Genomic DNA, 13,109 nt, shown 5'->3' on the forward strand with positions numbered 1-13,109 from the left:
GGTAAGGGTCAGGTTAATTGCTGACATGTAACATTACAAGTCACAGAACACATAAACCACACAAACACTCACACACATACACACACTATAAGAGCAATCACTATTAACCAAATACTGCACTATACAGTAAATGTGCAATATAAAGTGACTCAGTTACACTGGAAATAGGGGAATGAACTGGACTAGAGGGAATGTAGGAACCTTCGAGCCTGCAGGTAATAAGTTTGTCAGCTTGGCTGTAGCACATTTTTTCCCCACTGTTTTTGTGTTCAAAAGAAACTAATAAAGAATCTACTGAAAGTGGCCTAGGAACATCTCTACAACTGTAGCTTCATTAAATCTATGTATTTACATGAAAATACAATCTGATAAAGCCCCCATGTCCTTCTCTCATCCCTAAAAGCTAGCAGCTAGTAAACTACATTGCATTTACAGGTATATTTCAGTATCAGCCTTAATTTACATTGTTATATTCTCAGTAGGCCGAGAATTAACCTTTCAAAATACGACAGAATTTTCATTACAAATACTAGCAAAATTAGCAAGCTAGCTAGTCTTACACACCGGTCCTGAGGCTAAACATTTCTGGCTACTAACTGTTAACCTCTGATTATTTGCTGATTGGACTTAGATGTATAAGACACTGAGCATATTTTGTGACACACTACTATATAAAGTACTCTGAATGTGTGAAAACCACTCAATATAATCTGAATCAGCCATCCAAGAGATGTTAACCATTAATCACATTTTTAAGTTCAAAATTAGCACCAAAAGATTCCAGTACTCATGGAAGTGCTGTAGTCTCCACACAGCAGCTAGGCTAACTGCACATTAAAATTCTGGCTGGGTTTAGGCAGAACATTGCTGGCTGTTTTTCTTGACATGGCTTTCATTTCATATTAAACACTCATTCTACTGTAACTTCCAAGACTTCCAACCTAAGAACAAAAACAGATGGAAAGGCACGCAAACCGTCTAGTTCGCTTTTTTATGCCTCATTTCAGAGGGTATAATGTAAATTTAAAGAAATTGAACCAGATCTGCTGTCTCAGAGCACAACCAGCTTTCAATAAAATCTCACATTTCTTCTGCTGCATAAACTTAGAGTGAAAATAGTCTTCTGGTTTACAGTATTTATTTTTAATAAGAGTGGAAACAAACACATAGAAACACCAAAGTGGGTTGTGAGTTGTCTCTTTGAGTAGATGTAGGCCTCGATGAAGTCTGTGTGGCCTTGAGATTCCAATTAGGACATAACTTTAACCTCATTTTCCTTTTAGAAATGATTTAATCTAGGCATGCCTATTCATCTATGCAGGGGTATTCAAGTAAAATTTGTGAAGATTAAAATTTGTAAAATTCCTTGCTTACAAAGGACCAGATAACAACAAACACGACTAGTGATAACTTTTAATGCTTAACCATTGAGAATTAGTACATACCTATAAATAAGGCACATTAATTGGAAGTGGGAATGCTTTGTTTCGCACTGGCACTTCACATTATCACTTTTGACTAGTGCCAAGGACTCTGAACACATGAGACGTGTGATTTGAACATGAACTGGAAGATGAATGCACCTGGTTTACCTGGTGTTAATTATATTATTATAATAATAATTATAATATTTCTTCACTAAAATATACGGATATGGGTTTTGAGAGAAGTGGCTGGAGTAGGAGGAACAGGAACAAAATCTGCATCAGATTTCCCAACATCACATTGTGTTCCATGGCTATACAGAGAGCAGCATTAGCACAGCTGATAAGCCCTAATTAACTCACACATAACCTCCGTGAATGCACAGGAAGCTTTCCAAAAGACTACCACAGTACCTTAAAAGGAAAGGGGCATGTATTGCACATTTCCCTGACCCTGACTTTTTCACAGAGAACACCATGAACACATTAGTATGTCTCTATATCTGGACATGCACTCTCAGTCTACAGCCTGGGAAACGTCAGGTCAAACATTCCAGACTGTCGTTGAGTAAAAACATCAATCTTCGGTGAATGTGATGTGTTTTGTTAAACAGATTGGATTTATGGACAGGACGCAGAATTGCTAGCGGCTGTAACCATTGTGTGTGAGTTGGACCCCTGAAGTCCACTGAGAATTGTGTCCTTTGTGGTCAACTTGCACCTATTTTCTACTTTCATCATTTTCTCTTCTCTTTCTTCAGATACGCGGCACTTAAGCAAGCTGGAAAGCTGGTGAAATGCCAATCGTTAGGCAGACAAGCTAACACAATCTAGGTTTTGAGTGTAATATTATATCACACACCCTCTAATTAAACTCAAAAAAGTAAGCATGCCATGTCTCCTATATGAGTGAAGCCCCAAATGTGTTTATGACCTTATGTATGATTTATAGTGTTTCCATGACTGTTCTGTGGGAAAAAATCCTGTTTTTTGCTCATTAATTATCTAATAAAAGGGCATGCATGGCCACAGGCAACCTCTCATAATCTAATTGGCTAGAAGTGTCATTTTGCCACAGGGTATACAGTCAGGTCCATAAATATTGGGACGGTGACACAGTTTTGGTAATTTTGCCTCTGTACACCACCACAGTGGATTTGAAATGAAGCAGTCAAGATGTGACTGAAGCGTAGACTTTCAACTTTAATTCAAGGGGTTTAACAAAAATATTGCATTAACCGTTTAGGAATTACAGCCATTTTTTACAGAGTTCCTCCATTTTCACAGGCTCAAAAGTAATGGGACAAACTAATATAATCATAAATATTAGGATTATTTTTATTACTTGGAGGTAAATCCTTTGCAGTCAATGACTACCTGAAGTCTGGACCCCATGGACATCACCAAATGCTGAGTTTCCTCCCTTGAGATGATTTGCCAGGTCTTTACTGCAGCCATCTTCAGTTGCTGCTTGTTTGTGGGTCATTCTGCCTTCAGATTTGTCTTCAGTAAGTGAAAAGCAGCTCAGTTGGGTTGAGGTCAGGTGACTGACTCGGCCATTTAAGAACATTTTATTTCCAAGCTCTTGGGCTGCTTTCACAGTATGTTTTGGGTTGTTATCCATCTGTACTGTGAAGAACTGTCCTATCAGTTTTGCAGCATATGACTGAATCTGAGCAGAAAGTATAGCTCTGTACACTTCAGAATTCATCCTGCTACTTCTATCAACAGTCACATTATCAATAAACCCCAGTGACCCAGTTCCATTGGCAGCCAAACATGCCCATGCCATAACACTGCCTCCACATGTTTGACGGATGATGTGGTATGCTTTGGATCATGAGCCCTTCCTTTCCTTCTCCATACTTTTCTCTTCCCATCATTCTGGTACAAGTTAATCTTGCATCAGAACTGGTCAGGCTTTTTTTAGAGGTTTTTTAGCAAAGTCTAATCTGGCCTTTGTGTTCTTGAGTGTTACCAGCGGTTTGCATCTTGAGGTAAACCGTCTGTATTTACATTCATGAAGGTGGCTCTTGATTGTAGACTTTGACAATGATAGGCCTGCCTCCTCCAGAGTGTTCCTGACTTGGCTAGATGTTGTGAAGGGGTTGTTCTTCAATAAGAAAAGAATTCTGCAATCATCCACTTCAGTTGTTTTCTGCGGTCTCCCAGGCCTTTTGGTGTTTCTGAGCTCGCCAGTGCATTCCTTCTTTTCAAGAATGTACCAAATTGTTGATTTGGCCCTCCTAAAGTTTCTGCTATCTCTCTGATAGGTCTGTTTTGGTTTTTCAGCCTAATGATGGCCTCCTTCACTTGCATCAACACCTCTTTGGACGGCATATTGAGAGTTCCCATGAACAGCTACCAAATGTAAATTCAACACTTGGAATCAGCTCCAGACCTTTTATCTCCTTAATTTCACATGATATAAGGAGGAAACAGGCCACAGCTGGCCATGAAACTGCTTATCAGTCAATTGTCCCATTACTTTTGAGCCTGTGAAAATGGAGGAACTCTGTAAAAAATGGCTGTAATTCCTAAACGGTTAATGCAATATTTTTGTTAAACCCCATGAATTAAAGCTGAAAGTCTACGCTTCAGTCACATCTTGACTGCTTCATTTCAAATCCACTGTGGTGGTGTACAGAGGCAAAATTACCAAAATTGTGTCACTGTCCCAATATTTATGGACCTGACTGTATATGTCATCTTCTTAATATAAAAATGCCTGATCGTGGATCAGTTTATATCTTTTCATATCCAAACGAATAGCAGGAAAAGCTATCTAAGGTCAGCACCCTTATTCTTAGACAAAAAAAAAAGACTTACACTGGAGAATTCCCAGTGAATGTGTAATGTATGTCAAGGCTAACTCAGGATTAATTTGTGTCTAGAAAGCTAGCTTTACATGGCTGATACAGTACAGCCTCTGATTTTGGATCAGAAGATCATTTTCCAATCTTGAGTACATCATCTAAGATGTAAAGACTAGATCTGGCACAGAGTGAGTGCTTAAAAGCTACATCTGCTTCCACTAGCAGAATAACAGAGACTGCAGTCATTATACTGCTAAATAAAAGGCAAAAAGTGGGAACAGAATTAGCCTGGTTTTGCTTTGTAGGCTGCCAGTTAAGCCTAGTGTGCAATTAGCTCAACAAGGAGAGTGTGTTTTCACCACATTGGGGGTGTGTGAGGAGTAGGGTGTGTGCGTCCATGTTTGATGAGACTACTCTGGTGGTAGTGGATAAGATGAATATGTTGTAATCCTCCCTTAACCCTGTCTTACACTTATTAAACTTTCGTCATGACCCCACCACACACTCATTACTCCTCCATGGTAAGTGTGTGACATTAGGCAGAGTCTTTCTGGTCTAGCAGGTCACGTCTGCCATGGTGGTATAATCTGGGGAATTTAAAGGGCCATGGTGCTTCATAAGTTGATTCCAACTGTTATTTCTCTGCTAATAAGGCTTGTGGGAGGGTGTTTCATTCACTAGGAAGCTTTTTGAAAATGACGTGGTGGAAAACTAGCTGCTTGTGTGAATGTAATCTGAATGCATAATTATATTGTGAATTATACTGTGATTTTCTATTAGTTTCATCCTCCTTATTTGCATTTTTTTTCCCACTAACACAACAGAAGAAAAAAACCCTCAGCATAGCTGATCAGTATAATCACAGATTGTCCTATGTGTCTCAGATACAAATACCATCTGGCAGGGGTCAGACAAGAGCAGTTAGTGGAGAAGAATTGAAGGGCAGGGCACCAAAATGCTTCAGCAAAGCAAACACAAACCTGGCCTGGCAGCTACCATGGGGCAAAGATCGGTTCATCAATCAAGCCATGCTTCTCCTTCTCTCATTTCACCCGTTACCACCTGGCTGTCATGACAGACTGCTCTAAAATTCCATTAACTACAGGTATAATTAATTCGCATTTTCATGAAAATTGTATTAGTGCGCACTGCAAGACCAATAGGCAATTCCATTCATCACTGAATCTACCTGCCGGAATTAGCCTGTGTTATTTTTAGCACCCTCGTACCTCTTTTTAATGGCATTAAATTATACATATTTTCCTCTGAGATGATCATCCATTTCTGACACAAGGAGGAATGCTAAGATTCTGGTTAATAGGCTAGAAGTTATGCACACTTGTAGCATGAGAATGAAAAAATAATACTTCACTTTCCAGAGAAGTGTGTTTCAACGGGCAGCATCCACACTGGGAGGTTTGCCGATTTGTTATTCCCAGTGATTAGCTGGAATATGAAGTCATCAGTTAATAGTGATGTTTAGGCATTTCTTTTCTCAGGAATATCTTTGGCTCACTGAACACTATTACATGGTTAGTACTCAGATCTTACTTGCATCAGCACCCAAGCACAACTGATGAAAAACTGAGCAGTCTGGCAGATATTATTGGTATTACCTACAAACTTCTGCTCCCATCTGGATCGTAAAACTAGAATTCCTAGACTATCTGACAGAAAAATTCCCAGTGTTCCCTTTGGCTTGCACTAATGTCTCTAAAGCTGCTGCTGAGACAATCTGTATTGTGAACATATCACTCTATTAATTTATTATTAGAGGTTTACCTTATTCATTGCCGCCTTTAATAAAAGTAAAAATTATTATTTTTTCCTGATTTATTTCCCCATGCTATGGTTTTATTCCCAAGGTATTGGCTTATAATCTACACATGACCTACTGATGAGTTTCAGGCATTCACTAAAACAAAAACTGAAACCTAAGCAAATGTGCAACATTTAAGGGTTAATATGAACCCTTCACTTCTAGTTAATAGTATTTGCACCCCCATAGTAATGTAGTAAATAATTCATTATTCATTTCAAATAGTTACTATATTTGTTCATGGTTTGCTCTTGCATAGTTACTGGAAACCTTACTGTAAAGTTTTTACTTGTTAATTTGTTACCAGTATGATAAGTAACCACTACAACATCACATTAGCTACCTCTGTAACAGTAACCGAATGTGACTAGCGCAGGTGTGGTGCTAGCAGGGTGACACAGTCTGACACCAGCTCCACAGGCTTCATCATCAGAGATTCTTATGTTAATTACAAGCACATTGTGTAATTACTCATGAGCTGGCATGAGGACAGCTCCTGGCTCAAAATAGAAGCAGCTTTAATTGATGAGTGAAAAAGCTAAGCAAAACAATGGAGAATGGACAGAGCAGCGCTCGGCTGACTGCGGCTAACTGGAAGCACATTTGGACAGAAGGAAAGAAAAACAGGATACGGTCGACTGGGATTGTTACACCGGCTCACACTCTGCGCCCTCCCTCTCTCTTGCCAGCCGTTTTGAGATAAACGAGTGCTCAACAGCCTGTGTGGAATGTTTTCTTCGAGGGAAGTCTGTAATTAGTGCCTGTTTCAGTGGCCTTTTCTGGAATCTTGGTCTGTTTTTTTTTGTTTTTAAAGCAAAATAAGTCCAGGACACAGGATGATGGCATAATGGCCGGGTAGAAGGGTCACTCAGTCATCGTTTCCATCTCTGGACCAGGCACTTTCTCTCCTCAGTTCCATCAATCAAGCAGTGCTGGCTTCCTTCTGATAACTGTGCCCCGCTTAGCGATTTACTTCAGGAGAATATGAGAAGCCTATGTCAAAACATGGGCCTTCATTCTTTTCAGTGCACTACCCTCCTTCTGATTTGTTTCTGATAACCAAACGTTCTCCAGCAGGGCTTTGAAAAGTCTCTTTAGCCTTACTCGGACAGGATTACGGTCTTAGGATGATGTCTGTTCATTCAATGAAAATCTATCTTTTCATTTTTACACAGCAGTTACATTAACACTACATTTCTATAGAGTTGTTTTTCCTAGAAACTATGATGTTTGCATCATACATGGTTTTATGCAGTTATATATGGATTAGCACTTTGAATATTATATTTACGATTTATTTGGTAACATCTAACGGATGATTAAAGAACAGACAGTAATACAACTGCTCATTCGTTTACTCCAGTAGCTGTACCCTTTAATCAGGCTGCGGGATCGTGCTCTTCAAATATGGCTTTTGACTTCTCTTCTGATCAAATCACTCTTGACAACAGCAGGGTATCATCTACATAAACGAACCGCTGTGTATTGAAAAGGGTAGCTTATATATGCTAATATGGAGATATGGACAGGGATTGTTAAAAGGTTTTGATTAATGGAAAAAAAACAAGCTATTCACTCTGTGAAACCTCCATACCATTAGGAGCTAGGCACTGGAGAAGCTTTCATGTATTGACAGTTGACTTTTTCCCAGATAAAATGCATTATTCATGCTTCCGCTTTGATCAATGGCGACTGTCAGAGTGAGCTAGTCGGACTTAAGATCTCAGACTACTTTTGCACCAGCACTCAGGTCTTTGCTCCAGCAGGAATATTTGCTGCTTGACAAAACCAATTTCTCATTACTCGGCATTCTCAAGGGACGGGAAATTGTCTTTCCCAGAGCTTTGCAAAATGGTTCTTTGGTTTTCGGGATGTAGTGTGTCAAAGTCTTTCAAAAAGATAAACTTTCTCTTTGGAGAATCTTAATGTGCTATACAGATGCAGGTGCCTCCTCGGTCTCTGTCACGCTTTAGCAAAAACTTCCTATTAAAATCAGAAATGCAGCCCTTTTGGTAGAGAAATGTGTGGAAACCTTTTTGTCTTTTTTTGGTGTGTAGCATGTAAAAAAAAACATCTGTGATATGTGCTTGATGGGAGCAGACTTTCAAATAAAGCTCAAAATACGCACATAGTGAAAGAAACATGGGTGCAAGAATCCCTATCTGACTTCCATGAATGATATAGGAATATGCTGCAAATTGCATTGGGGAAAATTCATAAAATAAACAATGAACTGCTGACATAAGTGAGGAGAGGTGAAGCAGGGAGGAGTGGGTGATTTGTGCATGCCCGCCTGGATTGCACCATTAGAGGGCGAGAGATTGTTGTTGTGGCTCACCAGCAAGCTTAATGAAGGCGTAATGAAGAATTCGTCTCCCTTAATAAGGCTTATAATTAAACCACTTCACGAGTGCAGGTTGAAACGAGAGAGAAAGAGAGAGAGGGGGGATTTCTTTAAATTATAAATCACTCAACCTCACTCATTCTCAGCAGTCCTCCAGCTTTGTTCCCTTGGAAACAGATGCGTGGGGCAAAACTTTGACATCTGATTGGCCAAGAGGGAGTAGCATGGGAATATCAGATCAGGGCTTGAAACAGAATACGTTTGATTTGCCTGAAATTTTCCTGCCAAAAAGTACCCCTTCTAATCAATACTCGTCTGAGGATTTGAAGCGGCTGCTGGATTTTGCTTCTCGTACTCGGCGGGAGACAGTCCATTTAGAATTTCATTAAAATCTGAAATGACTAAACAAGTTCCAGTAAGTAGAGAGGGCTGCTTAATTACACTAGATAAAATATGAAATGGCAAGTGTGAAACGGTGTGGAACCGAGATGCTGATTGAAAGAGGCAACCATTTTTTTTGCCTCTATTTTTCTCTCACAGCTATGCTTTAATGGAACCCATTTACATCCAATGAAGAGAATAAATTGTTTGACATTTCAGATCTCTTCTGCACTTAGATACATTCCATATATTTGTGGCTATAGATTTGAAAGTCTAGTTTTTAGAATAACACTGCAATCCAGCCACAAATGCACGCTGTAATCGGACCGATATTTAGACCCTTTAGTTGCGGTCTTTAAAACAAGCAGAGCCAATTATCGATTGTCTTTCAGACGACATCTTAGTGGAACAGTAGTCTAAAGTGTAGTCCATTTTGTAAGACTGAAGACCCAATCAATGCCATATTCAGAGGATCCAATAAACCACAAGGCCGAGGAGTCTTTCAAGGCAGACATTTTTAATAGGGGAAGAACCTGGAAGATGGACAGCTAATGATAGGATAGAGAGAAGAGATGGAAACATAAGGACTGCAAACAGCCCTCTTCTTGTCTGCCCTTCACATTGTACCCTAGAGGCTCCCTCTCTCTTTTCCTCTCTCTCCCTATATTGCATGAAGGAATTCCCCTTCTTAACATGGTGGCCTCAGAACAAAACTTCTGCCTCATAGGAAGCACCCGAGAGCCTCTTCCTGAATCAAAAGCAGCCTGAAACACCATGGTTCCTCCTCCCTGCTGGACTAAGAGCTCCTTCTATTGATTCAATTAGTCTGCAAGTTAGAACATGGGGCCTCCAGGACAATATTTTGATAGCAATAAGGAAAAGATCTTTTATGGACTGTTTGTAGACCTCCCCCAGCAAATATTTGACTGGCTCAGATATTAGCCCCCTGAGGAATGAGGCCTAAAACTTTCCAGAGAAGTGAAGATTGTAAAATAAATAAGTGTAGGTTCTGATGATGTCTGCAGGCCATGAGTTACAACAAAACTGAAACTTGCAGAAAAAAAGTATGTACCCTGATGTCACACAATGACCCCTTCCTGAACACTTCCATCTAAAAGCGTACTTTGGAAGAAGTTTGTTGTGCATGAGAGAAGATATATCCTAGCATCCTGTTCTAGATTGAATCCATACTGAGTTCAGACCAAAGCAGATGGTGTGTGTCACATACACACTGTTGTGGTTATAGGAATGTAGAGCCTGGGGATCGTCATGTGGCCTTCAAGGATTCAGCCGGTTTAGGGATTTGCAGTCAACAAAAGGCTATTCTAACAAAAATGGTCTTCAATAAGGAACGACAAAAGCTTGACAAAAGCAATAAGCTGTGGCAAAAGCTTTAAATCTGGTACAGGTTTAGCACAGAAATACCTCAAACACTAAAAACGTGAAGATTTGAAGGTCTACAAGCTACCTAACATTGTATAACATAAAAGGCATAAAATCATAAAGGACACTGGCAGACATTTTTTCAATTTTACTTAATCAAAGCAGGAATGTTGGTTACTGTATAAGAGGTTATCCTGAGCTACCTGAATCCACTCTTTGTTGGAGTCTTCCATTGGTGTCCAGCCGTTTTCAAAGTTATTGAGTCTGGAACGCTGTGCAGACCAGCTGGGATTATACTCCGATGAGGCCTCAATCTGCTCTGAGGGAATCTCGCCGGACTCTACGCCCAACGGCTCCATGCAGTCAAAGTCTGAAAGTGATAGAAACAATAAAAGAAAAGTTAGAGATGAGTTTCTAATAAAGCCTACATCCCATGCGACCTTGAAACACAGCAGTCCTCTAGGGACCGGGCCACTCACGCATGTAGCACTTTCCATCTCTGGTGACCAGAATAACACACAAGCTCTCTCCTTCACTATACAGAAAAATGGTTTTAATGGATACACTCTAGGAGTGTACTACATTATCACATAAAATGTTGTTCATAAAACATTCAAGATTAAGCTTGAAGGAGGAAGAGGAGTTATGGAGAACATGAAGAACGACTGCACCTAGTCGGAAAAGTTTCCCTCTTGGCAAGTTAGGTATTTGGCAAACATTAAACCTGTTTGTTTAGGCTTGTGCTGCTGGAATGGGGAGCCAGGGAAAGGACCATATATCACTCTGATCACCCTGCCACCCAGATTGTGGGCATCACACTCTGTTTGTATTGTTGTGGGGCAATCGACTAGAGGCATGCTGGCTTGGTGGCTAGGGACAAAAAGGTCAGTCAGAGTTCAACCCCTGACCCTGAAGGGTCACTGTCCAGACGCCCAGAGACAGAAGAAAGCGGGGAGAGAAGAATGAGCTGAGAGATGAGGCTAATTTACTAGTCTGCATACATATGCACAATGATGTACTTATTATCACTGATTAACACTGCAGTTAATTGCCCAGACCAAAAGCCCAGACACATGCGTGCACGCACACACATACATTAATGCAGTGTGGGTACATTTTCGCATTGCCTAACTATGCAGCTAAACCAGCATTTGCAATGAACCCACTCACACACACACACACACACACACACAGACACACACACACTGTGGCTCAGAGACGCTGGTCTGGGTACTTGTAACAGATGGACAGAGCATCTGTGTTATCTGATAGACAGCAGTTTGAGCTGCGCACACTGACTGTTCGCACACTGCATCTCCGTATTCTCATCACACACACACACACACACACAAGATATCAACTCCCCCCTACACTCTCTCTTCCTTTCTCTTAAAAAAATCTTCCCTGTCATAAAGCCAGGATTACATTACACTAGTTACAATAATGTTTACTCTGCACTGGTCTGCCATTTTTGGGGCAGCTGGAATCTACATTTGGTATAGAACGTGTGCAGAGTGTGTGCACACACTTATTTCTCACAGAGTGTATCAAATGTTTGATTTTTTGACCAGACTCTCGATACCATCAACAAAACTTTAATAGATCCTGTCAGTAAAATAAAACAGTAAATACAGTAAGTGGATAAGTACAAATATCAGACAAGCATTTGCATCCACGGTGGAGATCCTCAGTGGAGTTGTGGAAGGTGCACGAATGACATAAACGTGAAGAACGAAAAGCAAAAAAAAAGCAAATGTGTAACGAGAAAGCAATTTTTATGTGAGTTTAGAGGGTTCAGTTCAGTTTAGCAACTAGTTGCAAGTTTGCTTGTTGAGTGTAACTGCTGATATTTCATCATAAAAATCTACAAAACTCAGATTGAAAATGTGTAACGGACAGCTTCGAGTCTTGTAATCAGATTTTAAATTATTCAAAATTTGTAGAAAATGTTTGTAGTTAATTTGTTTGCCCTAGTGTACATATGTATATCTGATACGTACTCTGTTGTATATTTATATATCCTATTATATAGTTTATCCTCCCTCATAGGATAATCATGTAAGCATGTAAATGACTAAGAAATAAATCCCCCATTGAGCACATAAACCTGCTACATTTCTCTGACTCTCACATTTAACCCACAGCCAATTCCCCCACTATATGAGCACATCCTCCGCAGCACCCTGCTCAGGCACCGAGGAGAGGAGGAGGCCCTTGGAATGCAAATTTACGGAGGTGATAAATAATTGATAGCTTGTGTCTGAGTCTCACAGCTCCAGTTCAGCAGACGCAGAAATAGTTCCCCAGCAAGGGCTGAAAACAAGCAGTGAAGACAAAGCTGCTGCTTCAATCCCAGTAATCAAAAATCTCAATGTACTATTAATACTTTATATACACAACAAATTCTATTCATAGATAATAATGTATGTGGATTGAGCTATAGTAGCTCATTTACTCAAGAGGGTTCAACTAAAGGTAATGATCAAGAAATCCTAGCTGGCAGACTTGAAGTATATAAGATGTAATCATCAGGTCTGGCCAATACAGAGAAAGCTGGCGCAGACTGGAAAGATTTATGAAAGCACTATGGTGGTGGTGTGTAAATGTTGGTGGTATGTTCGGAAATTAAAATAAATTACTTAGTCAGAACATCTCTTCAGCTGGGGCGAGGAGGTGAATTCTCCGGGTGAGTGAGTAAAAATAGTGGCAGGGAGCTGTCTGGTAATATGTAGGTGTGTGTGTGTGTGTGTGTGTGTGTGTGTAAGACAGGCTTCATAAAACAGGGGAGATGGGCCATGACTTCTTACACATTCACTTAATGAAAGAGTGCCGCAGCTGAGCATTTAATAACTTCCTCTGAAGCTTCATCGTTATCTGTAAGAGCGTGAGTGTGTACGTCTGTTTGTGTGTGTGTGTGTGTGTGTGAAGCAGATGCTAATTTC

At 40.2% G+C, this 13,109-nt stretch overlaps 1 protein-coding gene across 2 annotated transcripts in view; it reads right to left on the bottom strand.

Annotated features, from left to right (window-relative positions):
• The window catches only part of nrp1a (neuropilin 1a), a 69,851-nt gene that overhangs the window by 21,840 nt on the left and 34,902 nt on the right, over positions 1-13,109 (bottom strand). For both annotated transcript variants that reach the window (XM_026944720.3, XM_026944719.3), the window contains exon 6: positions 10,371-10,537. In XM_026944720.3, coding sequence (XP_026800521.1) covers positions 10,371-10,537 — 167 coding nt within the window. The remainder of the gene's footprint in view (positions 1-10,370; positions 10,538-13,109) is intronic.

Source organism: Pangasianodon hypophthalmus, chromosome 1 (assembly GCF_027358585.1).
Source record: "Pangasianodon hypophthalmus isolate fPanHyp1 chromosome 1, fPanHyp1.pri, whole genome shotgun sequence".
Taxonomy (NCBI): domain Eukaryota; kingdom Metazoa; phylum Chordata; class Actinopteri; order Siluriformes; family Pangasiidae; genus Pangasianodon; species Pangasianodon hypophthalmus.